This window comes from Chiloscyllium plagiosum, unplaced genomic scaffold (genome assembly GCF_037043375.1).
Source record: "Chiloscyllium plagiosum isolate Xiang-an unplaced genomic scaffold, Cpla_swu_hap1 HiC_scaffold_34, whole genome shotgun sequence".
Classification (NCBI taxonomy): Eukaryota; Metazoa; Chordata; class Chondrichthyes; order Orectolobiformes; family Hemiscylliidae; genus Chiloscyllium; species Chiloscyllium plagiosum.
In genome coordinates, this window is record NW_028270172.1 from 17,280,167 (window position 1) to 17,298,873 (window position 18,707).

An 18,707-nucleotide genomic window follows, 5' to 3' on the forward strand; every position below is an offset into this window, starting at 1 on the left:
TATCTAAAACTCTGCTGCTGAGATGTTCACATGTACCAAGACTTTTTCAACCAGCACCTTGTGCATCTTTTGCTTCATTTCAGTTTGTAGTGTTTTATCGTGTTTATTGAGATTTTGTTTTATTGTTTGCAGTTTGATTTGACATACTGGAGTTTAACCATGTTCAGTTACATTAAAACATTTTGAACTCATTTTTGTAATTTTTTTTCATGAAAAAGTCGCTGAAGTGAATCAGCAGAGCAAGGCCTCCAATGTCGACAAAGTGCAACAACAGACACCCGAGCATCCCTTATCCAAACTGAAAAGCATGCAGAGCTCTGTTGTCACTCCACTGGATATAAAGAGATTCCAGAGTAAAGCCTTCCAATTGGTCTTATCTCAACAAAATAGAACTGAGACAACAGAAACAAGAGCAGAAGTAGGAGTACCCAGCCAACCGAGAGAAGCCAACTTGCTACTTGACACACCTTCAAAATTCCTGTGCAAGGACAAGCTGTTCAAGCCATCATTTGATGTTCAGGTACCAGCATGTCCTCCAGTGCAGGGCAGATTAAAAAGTTTTAAATGCAAGCAAAGTTTGAATATAACAAGACTGCAGTTGATGAACTTGATATTGAGCACTTATACAATAGATAACAAGCTATGTACTTCAGGCAAATGTGGGTACTAGCATTTCAAATTTGGATACTTTATCATAAGAAAACATTGCTCATGAACAACATTTAACAGAACAGAGCATAGGGAGAGGGGGGTAACACTGCACAGATGAAAGGAATAATAAAGTGAAGTCCTTAAGTGGGGAACTGGAACTGCTGAAGTGGCAAAAATGATATTGTCATGATTAGGATACATAGAGTGTGAAGTGATAAAGGACATGAGTAGAGGTAAAGAGCTTAAACAGATAATTCAGCAAGTAGATGCAAAAGCTTGAGAAACTGACAATGTGGCTTTGTGGATACTTTGACCCAGTCCTGATCTTATTTAAATGTTTAAGATTGAGGCATAGCGATGTACAGCATGGAAACATACCCTTTGGTCCAATTCATCCATGCTGACCAGATATCCTAACCTAATCTAGTCTCATTTGCCAGTACTTGGCCCATATCCCTGTAAACCTTCCTATTTAAATACCCATCCAGATGCCTCTTAAATGTTGTAATTGTATCAGCTTCCATCATTTCCTCTGAAGCTCAGTCTGTGTACACACCACCCTCTGAGTGAAAACATTGCCCCTTAGGTCAAATTTAAATCCTTCCACTAACCTTAATCTATGACCTCTAGATTTGGACTCCCTTGCCCCGGAGAAAAGAGCTTGGTTATTCACCCTATCCATGCCTCTCATGATTTTTTTAAAGCCTCATTTAAGGTCACCTCTCAGCCTCCGACACTTTAGGGAAAACAGCCCCAGCCCTCCTTTTAGCTCAAACCCTCCAACCATGGCAACATCCTTTGTAAATCGTTTTTTGAGCCCTTTCAAGTTTCATAACATCCTTCCTAAAATAGGGAGATTAGAGTCGCATGCAGTGTTCCAAAAGTGACCTAACCAATGTTTTGTGCAGCTGCAATATGACCTCCCAAGTCCTATACTCAGTGCTGATGAATAAAGACAACTATACCAAACACCTCCTTCACCTATCTTCACCCTCTGCAACTCCACTTTCAAGGAACAATGAACCTGCACTCTAAGGTCTCTGTTCCTCAGGACCTTACTATTAAACATATAAGTCCTGCCCTGATTTGTCTTTAAAAAATTCAGCACATCAGATTTATCAAAATTAAACTCTATCTGCCACTCCTAAACCCATTGACTCACTTCCAATTTTGATGTCATCTGCAAACTTATATCTCCTATGTTCACATCCAAATCAATTTATATAAATGACAAAAAGCAGTGGACCGATCTAACAAAGATTTAACACTCTTCACTGGTAACCTGTCTATTGTTTACAACGTTTTCAGTTTCAGGTTTCAAGGATCTGTATTGTTTAGCTTTCTGTATATTAGTTTGTTCTTAGATTAGATTCCCGACAGTGTGGAAACAGACCCTTTGGCCCAACAAGTCCATACCAACCCTCCGAAGAGTAACCCATCCAGACCCATTTCCCTCTGACTAATGCACCTAACACATGACATCCTTAATAATGCATTATACTTTGTGATGGACATGTAGTTGAACTATTTTTTTTAGCCCATATCCAAACTCCTTTCTTCCTAACTCTGTCCGTGATCTGCTCTTTGCCTGTTTCTTCCCAGCCTGCCTATTCCATTGCTGAAGAACCTAATAAAAATACATTTCCATAAACAATAACAAGGTAAATAACCAGCTAATCTGTTTGAATGATGCTGCTTGAGAGGGAAAAAAAAATTAGTCAGGGCACCAGGTGAACTCCCAATTCCATAATAATAGAATGACAAGCTCCAGTCATAGGTTTCCATTGAAAAGTACGATCACCAGTAAGACTGTGTAAAGTGTCGTAACCATTACTGTGTAATAATTCAATAAGTAGACCTCAAGCTGTATTTTTTATTTAAATAACCTTGAATTTTACATTCCATGTATTATTACATTCTTAATAATTAACATTTTATATTTCAGTCTAAAGCTGTTAAGTCTAAAGCTGTTATTTATTTAATGTTACAATAGGCAAACTACTTGATAATGAAACTCTGATTTAACACTTAACATTGACTAACTAAAAAGCTTGCTACTTGCTTTGTTCTTGCAATTGAAAACAACTGAATCCTTTGGTGTTTTATTTGACTGTGATCTTTCCAAGATCTCTGTGCTAAGTTGATGATTTTGAATCATATTTATTTTTCCTATAGGATGCATTAGCAGTTCTGGAAACTCCTAAGAATCCAGATCAGCGTAACAGAAAGATGAGTACTCCACTATCCGAAGTCATTGGCAGGAATCTAAAAGTAGCCCTGGCAAATAGTACACGGAACACAATAGTGCCAACAGCAGCCAGTCCACAACTTCATGTGTCTAAACCAGCACAGGTAAAATAGAAGTGACATTTATACTTTAGGCCAAACCAATAGATGAAGGACGCTGCTTTTGTATTCCTATTATAACACTCTAAATTTAAAGTATTTTGGCATCAATTTGCTTTTTCTTTTCTCTCGATTTGTGTCTTTCATCTACTACTATAAGCACTGATTACCAGAGGCTACTGCACAATTTAAAACAAGGTTTTCTTGTCCTGTCAGTCTTAAAACAGGTCATGTTTATTTGTAGAGACACAGAGTCATACAGCACAGAAGAAGACCCTTTGGTTCAATTTGCCTTTACCAACAAGACATCCCTATCTGACCTGGTGCCATTTGCCAGCATTAAGCCTAAAGCCCTCTAAACCATCTCTATTCATGTTTCCATCCAGATACCTTCTATATGTTGTAATTGTATTCACCTTCACCACTTCTTCTGGCAGCTCATTCCAAATACACACCATCTTCTTTGCGAAAAGGTTATCCCTCAGGCAAGTTTTAAAATCTTTTGTCTCACCCTTCCTGTGTAGCGTTGGTGACTGAGGGGAGACCTTACAGATGTTTATTAAATCAGGAGGGGCATGGGATAAGGTAAATAGACAAGGTCTTTTTCGCAGGGTACGGGAGTCCAAAGCTACAGCGCTTTGGTTTAGGTGAGAGCTGAAAAATTTAAAAGGGACCTGAGGAGCAACTGTTTCACACAGAGGGTGGTGCGTGTATGGAATGAGCTGCCAGAGGAAGTGCTGGAGGCTGGTACAATTACAACATTTAAAAGGCATCTAGATGTGTACATGAATAGTTAGGATTTAGAAGGATATGGGCCAAATGCTGGCAAAAGGACGAGGTTAATTTAGGATATCTGGTCAGTGCAGACAAGTTGGACCAAAGGGTCTGTTTTCATGCTGTATAACTCAATGATTTTGTAAACCTCTGTGAAGTTACCCCATAGGCTCTGATGCTTCGGAATTGGGGGGGGGGCGGAGAGTTAAAAGCCCCAGCCTATCCAGCCTCTCCCTGTAACTCAATACCTCCAGGCCTGGCAATTTCGTGGTAGATCTTTTCTACATCCTCTCAAGTTTAACAACATTCTCCCTATAGAAGAGAGACCAGAATTGTATGCAATATTCTAAAAAGTGGCCTGACCAGCTGGAACATAACATTTCTAATGAATCTTCAAATCAGAGTATATTACAATGAAAAAGTAGAATATTGGCCCATCTAGTCCCCACTGCTGGTATACTGCGTTGCGCTATCTCTAATCAAATCACATTTACTGCTTTCTTCCCATATGTTTTAAGTTCTCTTTTACCAGACAAATACATTGTTAGTCATTATCTTCAACGTTATGTTGTAAAGTATAAGTATATTAAACCTTTTTAGGAGTGCGAGCAAACAAATTTGACGTGGCTGTGATTTGTTTTGTGCCTTTGTTTATTGATGCTACAATCTGTATTAGTGCCTTACACAGGTTTACAAAATTATGAGGGGCATGGATAGGATAAATAGACAAAGTCTTTTCCCTGGGGTCGGGGAGTCCAGAACTAGAGGTTTAGGGTGAAAGGGGAAAGATATAAAAGAGACCTGAGGGGCAACGTTTTCACACAGAAGGTGGTACGTGTCTGGAATGAGTTGCCAGAGGAAGTGGTGGAAGCTTGTACAATTGCAACATGTAAAAAGCTTCTAAATAGGTATATGAATAGGAAGGATTTGGAGGGATATGGGCTGGGTGCTGGCAGGTGGGACTAGATTTCGTTGGGATATTTGGTCGGCATGGACTGGTTGGACCGAAGGGTCTGTTTCCATGCTGTACATCTCTCTCACTCTCTGAATCAGTGCTTTTTTCGATTAGAATTATTTCTAACCAAGTGGTTTTGTACAAATTGGAGTCATTTTTCTCTGTTTTGTAATTCTCTCCTTAAAACCTAACCAAGGTAAAGTGCAACATGTTCATTATAACTTTTATCCTGTCTCTTTTCTCAATCCTTTACAGGAAGAGCCTAAAGTTCTGGCAGACGTAGTAATTTGTGTGAGTAAGAAGCTTGGTAAGAAACAGGGGGATTTGAATGCAATTGCAGCCTCCCTGGGAGCAGATTACAGGTATATGTTTATAAGTGCTAAGTTGTCATTTCTCAATATAAATGTTTCCTATATTAATCAGCTTGAAATGAACTTTACACTCCAAGTTACACTTCGCGTTTGTATTTTTAGATGGAGTTTCGATGAAACAGTAACCCATTTCATCTACCAAGGACGGCAGAATGACAGCAATCGAGAATACAAGTCTATCAAAGAAAAGGGCATACACATTGTCTCTGAATATTGGCTATTTGCAGTAAGAGAAATATTTTTCCCTTTGCAGTTATCAATCTGGCACCTGGTGAAAATATGTTCTTGGCCAGACACTCAAGTTTTCCAACAGTAATGCATTGTAGTTACTGTGTTCTAAAGGACTTGAGGGATTTGGGTAGATGGTACGTGTATGGCACATGTAAGGGTGGCGTTGAGAGTAAAGACCAGTCATCATTTAATTGAATGAGGGTAACAGGCTCAGAGGGCCTACTTCTATTTTGCATATTCTAATAGTAAAAATTGATCAGATGTTATTGATCTTTCATTAACACTTTGTTTCATTTTAATTTCACCAATGGTAGTTGAGAGACATGAATGAAAAATTGATATTAATGATAGATGTTTTGCTTTCTGCAGAGCTGACCTATTTTCTGCTATTCACACCCACCTGTAATAGTGTTCAAGTGTAACACTCCTGTACCATCTTTAAACTCCCTTTGCCTTTTGCTATGGGCACCCTCACCATCTGTTCAACCTGACCCCCCCCCCCCCCCCCCCACCATAAAAGCATTATTTTCTAGCCAATTAGTTCATTTTCTAGTCCATTCCAATTTGACTCTTCTTTGAAACACAAACTCTTTCGCTCTGCACATTTTACCAGGACTGTTGAGTTTCTCCAGCACCTTCTGTTTTTACTACTTTAACAAACTTGAATGTGTGAAGCAAATTCTGTTGAGTCCTTCTTACATTCAGCAACATCAAAAGAATGTATGCCGTCATGTTACCAGCTTCCTAATAAGTGTAAATGGTCTGCATTTGATTTTTTGCAGTTTTGATTTACATCCACAAGGGTAATTGATGTTCCTGTTCAATCTCTGGTTGTAAACCATTGCTAATATATTTCATTATCACATTTGTTTGTTTTTCTGAATGAGAATTCCATTATAAATATTCCATTAGGTGGAATGTGCTGCCAGAGGAAGTGGTGGAGCTAGTACAATTGCAACATTTAAAAGGCATCTGGATGGTTGTATGAAAAGTAAGGGTTTGGAGAGATCTGGGCCAGGTGCTGGCAGATGGGACTAGATTGGGTTGGGATATCTGGTCGGCATGGACGAGTTGGACGGAAGGGTTTGTTTCTGTGCTGTACATCTCTATGACATGATGGCTCAGTGGTTAGCACTGCTGCCTCACAGAGCCAGGGACTCGGGTTTGATTCCAGCCTCAGGCAACTGTCTCTGTGGAGTTTGGCCATTCTCCCCGTGTCTGCGTGGGTTTCCCCTGGGTGCTCCAGTTTCCTTTCAAAGTCCAAAGATGTGCAAGTTAGGTGAATTGGCAATGCTGAATTGCTCATAGTGTTCAGGGATGTGTAGGTTAGCTGCATTAGTCAGGAGAAATGTAGAGTAGTAGGAGAATGGGTCAGGGTGAGATACTCTTCAGAGGGTCAGTGTGGACTTGTGCCAAATGGTCTGTTTCCACACTGTAGGGATTCTATGATGATTCTATGAAATATTGTTTTAAGACATGAGTAAAACTCACAATAGTAACTTGGCTTAAATCCTTTACAAACTAAACTGGAAGAACTAGAAAATTTACAATCCGTATTTATTGGCTTGGAATTATAAACTTGGGGTTAGTGATTAAAAATTGGCTAATTAACAACTTGCTTGTCTTAGTATTGCTCCTTGGAAATTATATCTTTAGTTTGTCACTCTGAAATGTTCAGGCATGTTGTGATTGCTGTTTTAAATAAATCTACAATGTAGAAACAGGCTATTTGGTCCATTTGATTTCAAATGGTCTTTATGCTCTGCACGAGCCTCCATCTAAGCATCTTCATTTAATATTCCATTGTAGTTTTATAGTTTATGAATAGTTTGTCAATTGGATTGCTAATTCTGGAACTCTTATATACAGTGTGCTGATGAACAGAGGAAGGTGCCTGAATCTCTCTATCCTCACACGTATAATCCAAATATGAGTTTGGATATGAGTGCAATTCAAGAAACCAGAGTGTCCACACAGATGTATCTTTCTCAAGCAAGATGCAGAGAAGAACAGGTATTGTAGAAATACAGAATTTGTATGTCAGTGCTCCAAAGAAGTACCATTTATTTCATTCCAGATTGAGAAGAATGTGATTTCTGTAGTAAATATCCAGAAGTTATTTAAATTTCACATATATACCTTAAAAACATATCACTTTGTAAAGCTTGGTGAAAATACAAGGTTCTTTATGATTGAAACCTTTATTTGTTCTCAGTATTGCCTTAAAATGCAAACATCCGTGTCTTCCCATTTCTGCCCTCTGCTTATAATTTTTGTTTCACCCTCTGTTATTTCAAGTAATTTTTCCTCTAATTTCCCACAAAGTATGAATCAACAGCAGCTATGCCAGTAAGCTAGATGTCTCATAGCATGTTTTTAGCCTGTATCTTCATCTTATTAGCTGTGTGGCTCTTAAACATGAATTCCAAGCTCAGCAGATATCTGTTTTCTTTGCATCTCAAGACGTTCGACAAAGAGTGATACAAATTAGGATATTGAATTTGCATTGTCAATTTTTTTCCTAAATGCTGTCTATTCTCAGTATCTCATCAACTATTCAACCATTTAGTTTATAACCAATTCATAATTGGAGTAAAAGGAAATTTCTCAGTACCTTGAAAAAAACAGCAAGCTGGTGCTGCATTGGTCAGAATATATGTATGTTCTGTAGGGAAATAAATTAGCTGTTAAGTATATCACCCTTCTGTGTTGAATTTACAACAAGTTACACTCCCAGCTGGCACACCTTGGGCATTGCAGGTAAGACATTTTACTTTCAAAGTCTTTAGGCAAAATAAATTGACATTAACTTGGAACATAGTTTATATAAAGGGACAGAATTGATTAATGTGAAGTTGTGACATTATTAAGGCTATCTTTTACCTGATTTGTCTGAGCACATTTCTTGGTATGAAAAGATTTATCAAAATTTCTTCTGGTGGGGGAGTCCACAATAAACCTTAAAATTTGAGCAAGGTCATTCAAGAATGATGTCAATACAGGCTTCCTCATGTGAAATGGAGTTAGAATCTGGAACTTTTGTTTCCAGAAAGACATTGAGGCCAAGTCAATTGAAAGTTTCAAAACTTGGGTTGCAAGATTTTATTAAGCAAATGTATTGAAGGTTTTGAAACTAGGAGAGGTAGTTGTAATTAAGATGCAGACAAGTTGTGGTTGACAGAGGCTTAAGGATTCAAATGACCTATTTCTGTTCCTATGAAGGAAATCATCTTATCAAGTCATAAGTTTCTCTGGATTATGGTTCTCTGTCAAATATTAACAAATACTTTTGACCAAGACTAAAAGACAAACATGCTTTGCTCTTTACTAGTTTTTGCAGCTACTTAGACAGTATATGCTTTCTGCAATTTGGTTTAAGTAAATCTAATTTTATAAACTTTTTGGAACTTCAAAACAACTTTGCATTGACTTTGAAAGCTTCACACTATCAAAAATAATACACTAATCTATCATTGCACTACTGTTTTAAAGTATAATGTGTATGAATTGTTTTAGTCTAGAATATGTACACTCATGCTCTATGCTGACATTTTTAAACAAAACAGACTTGCATTTATTTGCATAGTTCTGATATTTCACCATTTGTTACTTTGATAAAAGTCCATGTAACAAGTTGTTAAATGTAATTTCATTTTGCTGGTTTTCCAATGCAAAGAAATGATTACAGTCTCTTTTGACAGACTTCTGCCATGCCAGAGGCTGAGGAACTAGAAAGCGAAAATGACGAACAGCTGAAAGTTGGGAGAACGCTCCAAGATGAACAAAGTGAAGAATGTGGAGGTGAATACAATCAGTTGGTTATCATGCAGCAAGTTCATTCATTTTGCTATTTATTCTTTATATCTCGCTCCTGTTGAGAGGCGAAGCAATGTTTGTCAACATTAAAGGGATCTTGTAATTACTGTTGCCAATAATAAGAGGTATGTTCTTAAAGTATTTGTATAGTTGTATAATTTCCCATTTAAACAAGGGTGCTAGCCCTTATAATTTAAATCTGGTTCACCTAAAAGGAACCTAAGGGGTAGCATCACGGAGAGGGTGGTGTGTGTACAGAATGAGCTGCCAGAGGAAGTGGTGGAGGCTGGTACAATTACAACATTTAAACGGCATCTGGATGGGTAGATGAATAGGAAGGGTTTAGAGGAAAATTGGCAAAGTGCTGGCAAATAGGACTAGATTAGATTAAGATATCTGGTCAGCATGGATGAGTTGGACTGAAGGGCCTGTTTCTATACTGTACATCTCTATGACTCTTATGTACTAACATATGGTATAGAAGTCCTGTATAAATGCATCAAACTAATATTTGCTCTTCATATGAATATTACTCAACAGCATAGGCTAAAATAATTCTGGACAATAGTTTGTTGTGACCCTGCACCAGATTTTTAGTTTCTAACCTGACTTGCTGAATAATTGTGTCCATATTAACTCTGATATGGTCTGATTGACCAATCATGTCTGCATCATCTTTTTTGCTAGAACAATTAAAAAATAATCCTCACTGCCCTAGTCTCTCCTTGTGCCCTTGTGTTTCCTCTTGCTCAAATATTTAAAACAAATATCCAGTGGTCTTTGCTTGTCTGTTCAGCTCAGCTCTGTGATAATGCTGTTACCAGTGAGTCGGAAGGCCATGGTATCAAACCTCACTCCAGCAGTGAGCCTGACCTTTCAAATCAACAAACTTGCATTTCAACCACATTTTTCACAACACCAGTTACTCAACACGTGCAATGGTCCATGGAATTAGAAGTAGTTGGATCAGGCAGCTCTGGCAGGTTTTAATGAGCATCTTAAGGGAGAAGAGAGAAATGTTTAGGGAGAGACTTACACAGGTTATAACATTGGCAGCTAAAGGATGAAAATTAGGCATGCACAAAATTCAAGTATTGAAAAACAGTTATCTTGGAGGCTCTGAAATAATTTTAACACTGATTAGTCACTGTTCCTGCTTATTGGCCCTGTCCATACTTCACCTTCTCTTTAGAAAGGCGCAAGTAAATCTCCTATAGGATTGCTGTTTTAAGATGTGATAGGGTCAGTTAGCTGGATGGCTGGTTTGCAGTGCAGTCACACCAACGGTGCAGGTACAGTTCCATTACCGGCTAAGGTCACCATTAAGGTCCCGCTTTCTTGACCTTGCCCTTTGCTTGAGGCATGGTGACTCTCAGGCTAAATCCACCACTGTTGTTGTCTCTCTCATGAGAGCAGCCCTGTGACTGTCCTGGGGTCTGTGGTGTCTTTACTTATTTTAATCCTATAATGCACGATCTTATTTGACATGCATAAAAATATCAAGTTATCTTCTTCACATGACTTTTTTGCCTTTTCACTGTTTTCAATATTGAATCCCACAAACCTGTCAATTTTCCACGTAAACTGTAGATCCATGGTTAGGTCACAAGTCCATTATATACGACAAAACCAACATTTGGCAGAACAAAGAAGACGTGATGCAATATCAAGTTTCAGCAGCAGCATTATTCTACGATTCTAGGATCTGACTGCATTGTTATGTGTTATCCTCCATCACCACTTTAGTGGCCATTAGGACAACAGCCTTGCGAACAATGTTCACATCCCATGACAGATTGGAAAGAAATCCTGTAGTATGGCTAGCAACATGAAAGGAATTGGAATTTCTAAAAGCTGTTTGCACACGTCTAAATATTTTCTGAAATTTGGACTTTGGAGCATATGATCATGTTTAGTAGTTATCAGAAATTGAAAATAAATGTTTGGTCATCAAAATAACGGTAAGCTTAATGGAGCGTTATTAATGTGTAGTTCTTCCCACGACTCAGGATGAGGAAGAGATACCCAGTGAATTGCCAATTGCCACATGGTTCCTGGATGATTTACGGCATCCATTCATTAGTCTCCTGAAAAAAAATGGTGCAGCTTGCCGTCAACCTGTTCATGTTTCATGAAGTTGTACAATTACATTCACTAAATTAGGGATTATTCTTGATATTCTTTTTAAGGAGAAGGTTTATTTTCCTGCAAGGCCAATTAATCGTTACATCACAGAAAGGGAACAGTGTAAACCTTGGAATCTCATTCTTACAAAAGCTGTTGGAGAATTTTTTGAAATTTCTTTATTCCAGTCATTGAGTGCTCTCACTTTGTTGTCAATACGTTTTTCCACCCTCCCTTTTTGATACCACATTTGACTTTAAATTGTCAAATTTAATTCATACTTCTCTGTTGATTTTTGTTTTTCTTTCTCAATCCCTAACATTAATTGGTTAAGGGAATAAAAAGACTGTTGATCCTTATCATTCACAGTTGTACCACATATCCTGTTATTAACCAGCATTTCTGACAGCATTCTGGGTTAGAGGTGCTGGAAGAGCACAGCAGTTCAGGCAGCATCCGAGGAGCAGTAAAATCGACGTTTCGGGCAATAGCCCTTCATCAGGAATAAAGGCAGAGAGCCTGAAGGGTGGAGAGATAAGTGAGAGGAGGGTGGGGGTGGGGAGAAAGTAGCTTAGAGTACAATAGGTGAGTGGGGGAGGGGATGAAGGTGATAGGTCAGGGAGGGAGGATGGAGTGGATAGGTGGAAAAGCAGAGGAAATGACCTGGGAGTTGCAGTGGGAGAGGGACTCCCTGAGATTCTTGTAGAGAGGAGGAAAACTTCTTCAAGGCAGGCATCCTTGCAAGAGGATTCGCAGTAGGGTTAAAATCCCTCCCCCACTCACCTATTGTACTCTATGCTACTTTCTCCCCACCCCCATCCCCCTCCTCTCACTTATCTCTCCACCCTTCAGACTCTCTGCCTGTATTCCTGATGAAGGCTTTTGCCCGAAACGTCGATTTTACTGCTCCTCGGATGCTGCCTGAACTGCTGTGCTCTTCCAGCACCACTGATCCAGAATCTGGTTTCCAGCATCTGCATTGTTTTTACCTCATTGATTTTAACCCTACTATGAATGCTCTTGCAAGGATGCCTGCCTTGAAGTTTTCCTCCTCTCTCTACAAGAATCTCAGGGAGTCCCTCTCCCACTGCAATTCCCAGGTCATTTCCTCTGCCCTAAAGCTTTTCAACCAGGTCCTGAAACAAACTCGCTACCACAGCCACATTTGCTTCATCAATGTGGACTTCAACAGTTTCCTCATTTCTCCTTCCCCCACCTCACCCCAGTTCCAAACTTCCAGCTCAGCACTGTCCCCATGACTTGTCCTACCTGCCTATCTTATTTTCCACCTATCCACTCCACCCTTCCCCCTCTTCCCCCCCCCCCCCCACCCAACCTATCTCCTTCATCCCCTCCCCCACTCACCTATTGTACTCTATGCTACTTTCTCCCCACGCCCCCCCCCCCCCCCCCCCCCCCCCCCTCTCTCTTATCTCTCCACCCTTCAGGCTCTCTGCCTGTATTCCTGATGAAGGGCTTTTGCCCGAAACGTCGATTTTACTGCTCCTCGGATGCTGCCTGAACTGCTGTGCTCTTCCAGCACCACTAATCCAGAATCTGGTTTCCAGCATCTGCAGTCATTGTTTTTACCCATTTCTGACAGCATGCAGAGCAAATAAATATCATAAACATATGACTTTGGACCTTTAGAAAGGGTACAGCTAAGGACAGGTGCAAAATATCTAAGTGGGGAAATGGGATTAACTGTAACACATCTCTGTTGTTATTCTGGATTTAGATCCTCATATTCTGATATGTTTTTGAAAGATAAAAGTCTGGAGTTCTTCAAATTTGTCATACATAGTCAATCTTTGTTGCAGATTTGACTGAAACTTCAGAAATGAGAGAGAATTTCCAACGTCAGTTACAAGAAATAATGTCTGCTACAAGAGTGGAGAGGTCAGTAGGGCACCGTGGAGCCATGTCAAGAGGAGCACTGGAGTACTCTCCCACATCAGCTGATAGCGCAGTTCGTTCTGGACGGAGCAGAGCGCTGGAATCCCTCAGGTGCCTGATGGGTATTTGACTTTAGGGCCATCATTTGAGCTATATGAATTAGCCTATTTAATTACTTTACTTTTTTACAAATGTGAAATATTTTGTGTCCTTTTGCAAACTGTATTGTGAAGTGGGATCTTGTTGCACCTTATTCCGGTGGTACGTTTTGTCTAGCTTCTGCAAATGAATTTTCATTGTTTGGTAAGGTCCTGGCGGGTGTTGCTGAACAAAGAGACCTTGAATTGCAGGTTCATAGTTCCTTAAAAGTGAAGTTGTAATAGATAGGATAGTGAAGAACGCATTTGATATTCTTTCCTTTCTTGGTCAGTGCATTGAGTATAGGACGTGGGAGGTCATGTTGCGGCTATACAGGACATTGATTCGGCAACTTTTGGAGTACCGTCTCCACAAGTACTGCATTTCCAGTCTCCCTCCTATTGGAAGGGTGGTGTGAAACTTGAAAAGGTTCAGAAAAGATTTACAAGTATGTCACCAGGGTTGGAGGGTTTGAGCTAAAGGGAGAGGCTGAATATGTTAGGGTTATTTTCCCTGGAGTGTCAGAGGCTGAGGGGTGACCTTAAAGAGATTCATAAAATCATGAGAGACTTGGATCGGGTAAATAGACAAGGTCTTTTCCCTGGGGTGGGAGAGTCCAAAACTAAAGGGCGTAGATTTGAGGTGAGGTGAAACATTTAACAGGGACCTATGGGGCAACTTTTCATGCAGAGGGTGGTGGGTGTATGGAATGAGCTGCCAGAGGAATTGGTGAGGCTGGTACAATTGCAACATTTAAAAGTCATTCGGTTGGATATAAGAATAGGAAGGGTTTATAGGGATATGAGCCAATGTTGACTAATGGCCGAGATTAATTTCAGATATCTGGTCGGCATGGACGAGTTGGACCGAAGGGTCCATTTCAGTGCTGTATATCTCTGTGACTCTTATCTTCTTTATTATATACATTTATAAGTATGATTGAAATGTTTTTTAAAGTGATTTTGTTTAGTCAGTTTGTTTCCTTATGTTTGCAACTCAGCTGAATTGTTGAAGTGTCGTCTTCAGTTTTACGGCTATGTGTCTGTACGTGGTGCATTATTCAAACTGAAAATTCAGTATTTGCATTTTTTTAAAAATGAGAGCCTTTTACAAAATATTAATAGGACAGAAATGTGTAAAATTCTTCTATGGATTTCTGAAAAATAAATTTCAGAAATGTAGTAATGTTTTAAAAATGATAATAATTAAATTAAAAGTATTCTTAATAGTTTTGAAAGTGAAATCCACAGGTCATTTTGAGCATCAGTAACTCATTTAATTAGAGCCAAAAATAAGTCGTTATGAAAGCATAAATATTCTACCTCACATTTGTACTTCCAAGTTAGTTTACTGGAGATTCTGTCTTTAGGCGCTCACATTCAGCAGTTGCAGAAATCAATACAGAGCCATCACAGAATGAGCAGATTATCTGGGATGATCCAACAGCCAGAGAAGAGAGAGCCAAACTAGCCAATAACATGCAGTGGCCAGGCAGCCCCTCTCAGTGCTCTGAGCAATTTCAGAAAAATACAGAGCAAGTAGAGGAAAGAAATGCAAAACACAAAGACTCTTTAACTGATTCAGAAATTGCTGCAATAGGTATGTTAAACTAATTCCATGTGTACTTTATTCGTTTTTATGCTGAATCATTTAACACCTTTTTCGAGCGATATCTGATATACTGTGAAGTTTAATGCTTTTTAAAATTAATTTGAGCTATGCTGATGGTGGCCAGTAACTGTTATTTTCCTACTGGTTAACAGTGAATAGAAAAGCTTTGTAGCTGCCGACTTTAAAAACCAGTTTTTATTTTAAGTGGGCAAATGCAAAACATTGCAGTTGCTGGAAATCTGGCATTTGTATAGAAAATGCTGAAATTAGCTGTCAGGTTGGGTAGCATCTGTAGAGAAAGAAATTATCTTAGATTGAGAAAGGGGAGGTGCAGCAAGACCAGGGTATTCTTGTACACTAGTCGCTGAGAGTAAGCATGGAGGTGCAGCAGGTGGTGAAGAAGGCAAATGATATATTGACCTTGGTAGTAAGAGGATTCGTATATAGGACCAAAGATGTCTTGCTATAATTGTACAGGACCATTGTGAGACCATACATGGCATATTGTGCAGTTTTGCTCTCCTTATTTGAGGAAGGATGTTCTGGCTATGAAAGATGTACAATGAAGGTTTACCAGTTTGATTCCTGGAATGACAGGACTGATATATGAAGAGAAACTGGATTGATTATGACATTGTTCACTGGAGTTCAGAAGAATGATGGGCATCTCTCAGAAACCTCTAAAATTCTAAAGGGGCTAGACAGAGTAAATGCAGGAAGGATGTTACTATGACCAGGACTTCCTGGACTAGGGAAGACAGTTTAAGGACCAGAGAGTGGTGAGCCTGTGGAACTGTCTGCTACAGGAAGCAATCGTCGCCAATATATTGAATCTTTTTTGGGAGTAGTTAGATATCGTGCTTAGGGTGAAAGATACAAAGCGTACAGGGAGAAAGTGGAAAAGGGGTACTGAGTCAGGTGATTAACCATGAATATATTATATGGCAGAGCAAGTTGGAAGGGGTGAATGGCCAACTTGTCCTATTTTCAATGTTTCTATGCATCTGTCTCCATACTATTTTGATTCTATTTCTTTTAAAAAATAAATAAAACGCTGTTTCAGAATAAGGCCTTCGAGGAAAGGTAAGCAATGTGTTCAGAATGTGTGCTTTGTTTTAATATTACTAATATTATTAAACTAATCCTTCAGAGATTCATTGAGTGCAACATGTGCATTAGCAATATTTACATGCAAAAAATTGATATTAATTCTTCTTCTATAACAGAAATTCCTCAGTGTCTTCCTGTAACAAATGGTGACATTCTGATGAAGGATGATCGTCTCACCCCTACACCTCAGGCTCCTAGTATAGCATTTCCACTGACAAAACCACCTGTGGCACCACAGCCTAAAGAACAGGTTGGCAAACACTATTTTATTTATTGTAATGGTCTAGTAAAATGTATATGTGTGTTATGTTTAGATGAGAGAGAATGTTGCAGCAGAATTTAAATGAGTAGAGGAAGGACCCAGGAGAACTGGGCTAAAGTTCATTTAACTCCTCTGACAGCAAAGTTGTTACTGCATCCCAATGCTTTTGATTCTAAGCCCAAATGTTTTTTCATCTGTCCTTAACATTGCAATTGTTTAATGGCGTTGTTACAAGCCCTTTCTTGTATTATTTTGCAGGATTTGCCTTGTTTCCCAGGCAGTACTCATTGATTTTTATTTTTGTTTATTTTGCTTGTTTACGTTTTGTATATTTGTTCATGCTTTTTAACATTGTATTGAGACTGACATTTTAACTTGTGTCAATATAAAGTGATAACGAAATGACTTGAAGCTCGTCAAGTATAAAAGCACTCCAAGACCATTGAAATTTAATTTCAGTTCTGTTAAATCGATTGATACCTATCTTTTATTCAAACACAACTGTCTACCATGTCTAAAGCTCTTAAAAAATCATTCTTGGGATATGGCCATTGCTGGCTAGGCCAACATTTTATTGCCCATCCCTAATTTCCCAGAGGGCAGTTAAGAATCAACTAAACTTTGGGGGTCTGAAGTCACACGTAGATCAATCCAGGTAATGTTGGCAGTTTCCTTCTCTACAACAATCAGCAATGGTTTCATGGTTTTTTTACAACAATCAGCAATGGTTTCATGGTTTTTTTACAACAATCAGCAATGGTTTCATGGTTTTTTTACAACAATCAGCAATGGTTTCATGGTTTTTTTACAACAATCAGCAATGGTTTCATGGTTTTTTTACGACAATCAGCAATGGTTTCATGGTCATCATTAGGCTCTTAATTTCAGATTTATCATTTGACTCAGACCCCATCATCTGTCATGGCAGGATTAGAACCTGGGTACCCAGAACATTACCTGGGTCTCTGCATTAATAGGTGAGCGATAAAACATTAGGCCAAGTGTTTAGCATGGTATTTCTCATTGTCTTCCCACGCAGTTCCTGTGCCTTTTAACACTCTGTGACAGCTAATCTGTTTCAGAATATCTGTGAGAATAACTGAAGTTGAACAGCCTGTCCTTTGAACCATATTTGCAGATGCTCATGTTTGTATCTTCTGAAAATCTGAACAACTGTAGGGTCACCAGAGCTTAAAAGTACAAGTGTAACCTTAGTCAGCCCTAAGCCATGAAAGTTCTGACAGCTTGGCTCAAAGATTTTAAAGTCCCATGAGCAATGAGAAATAAAGTTCATCTTACTGAATATTTGTTTTGGTTATTGATAGTAAATAAATCTTGTGATGTTTTCTTATAATTCCAGGTTGCTGCTGTTGACAGTAATACTAAAGAAACACACGCTCAGCGCAGGTTCCAGTTATCCTCATTGAACCCTCAGGAGCGGATTGACTACTGCCATCTTATTGAGGAGTTAGGTGTGGTGTTTTCCTTGTATCGCGTGCTATTATTTCCACTCTCAAAAGATTATGTTTTGCTTAATGCTACTTTACTATGTTTGATTCTTAGAATCATAGATTCTTACATCACAAAAGGAGACCATTTAGTTTGTTGTGCCCATGACAGCTGCAGTAAGATTCAGTTCCCTACTCTTACCTTATAGCCTTGAAATGTTTTCCGTTTCAAATGTATGTCTGATTACCTGATTAGATTAGATTAGATTCCCTACAGTGTGGAAACAGGCCCTTCAGCCCAACCAGTCCACACCGACCCTCCGAAGAGTAACCCACCCAGACCCATCTCCCTCATGCACCTAGCACTATGGGCAATTTGGCATGGCTAATTCACCTAACCTGCACACCTTTGGACTGTGGGAGGAAACTGGAGCACCCGGAGGAAGCCCACGCAGACACTGGGAGAATGTGCAAACTCCACACAGACGCCCAAGGCTGGAATCGAACCTGGGATCCTGGTGCTGAGAGGCAGCAATGCTAATCACTAAGCCATCGTCCTTTTGTTACGCTCCCAGCTGATATTAATTCTGCACAAGTCAAATCCCAAAATCAAATCTGGCTTGTAGGATAATACGTAAACTTTACTGTGGAGGTCAGTTACTGGACAGATTTACAATAGACTGTCAGTGTGTTCTTAGCACAGAACAAAACATTTATTAAAGAAAGAAACATAAACTACAATAGATCAAATAAAAGGAAATATGGAAAGATTTCGTATCAGATGTCCGAAAAGGATTCAAACTTGTCCTTTTTACCCCAATAAGATCTTCTCACTTCCAAACACCCATTACTCTTTGAAGGCCCATACAAATTGTTGGCATTAACGTGGATTGAGTATAGGTATAACAAATGAGTATTTCATCAAAACGTTAAGGTAAGGATTTTTTTATAGCAAGCTTTATAAAAGATCAGAC

The 18,707-nt window shown here is 39.1% G+C and overlaps 1 protein-coding gene across 2 annotated transcripts in view; it reads left to right on the forward strand.

Moving 5' to 3' along the window:
• topbp1 (DNA topoisomerase II binding protein 1) overlaps positions 1-18,707 on the forward strand; it is a 68,723-nt gene that overhangs the window by 35,183 nt on the left and 14,833 nt on the right. For both annotated transcript variants that reach the window (XM_087978518.1, XM_087978519.1), the window contains 10 exons: positions 219-520; positions 2,827-3,003; positions 4,982-5,088; positions 5,200-5,323; positions 7,198-7,341; positions 9,030-9,129; positions 13,089-13,275; positions 14,672-14,901; positions 16,140-16,273; positions 17,646-17,757. In XM_087978518.1, coding sequence (XP_087834644.1) covers positions 219-520; positions 2,827-3,003; positions 4,982-5,088; positions 5,200-5,323; positions 7,198-7,341; positions 9,030-9,129; positions 13,089-13,275; positions 14,672-14,901; positions 16,140-16,273; positions 17,646-17,757 — 1,617 coding nt within the window. The remainder of the gene's footprint in view (positions 1-218; positions 521-2,826; positions 3,004-4,981; positions 5,089-5,199; positions 5,324-7,197; positions 7,342-9,029; positions 9,130-13,088; positions 13,276-14,671; positions 14,902-16,139; positions 16,274-17,645; positions 17,758-18,707) is intronic.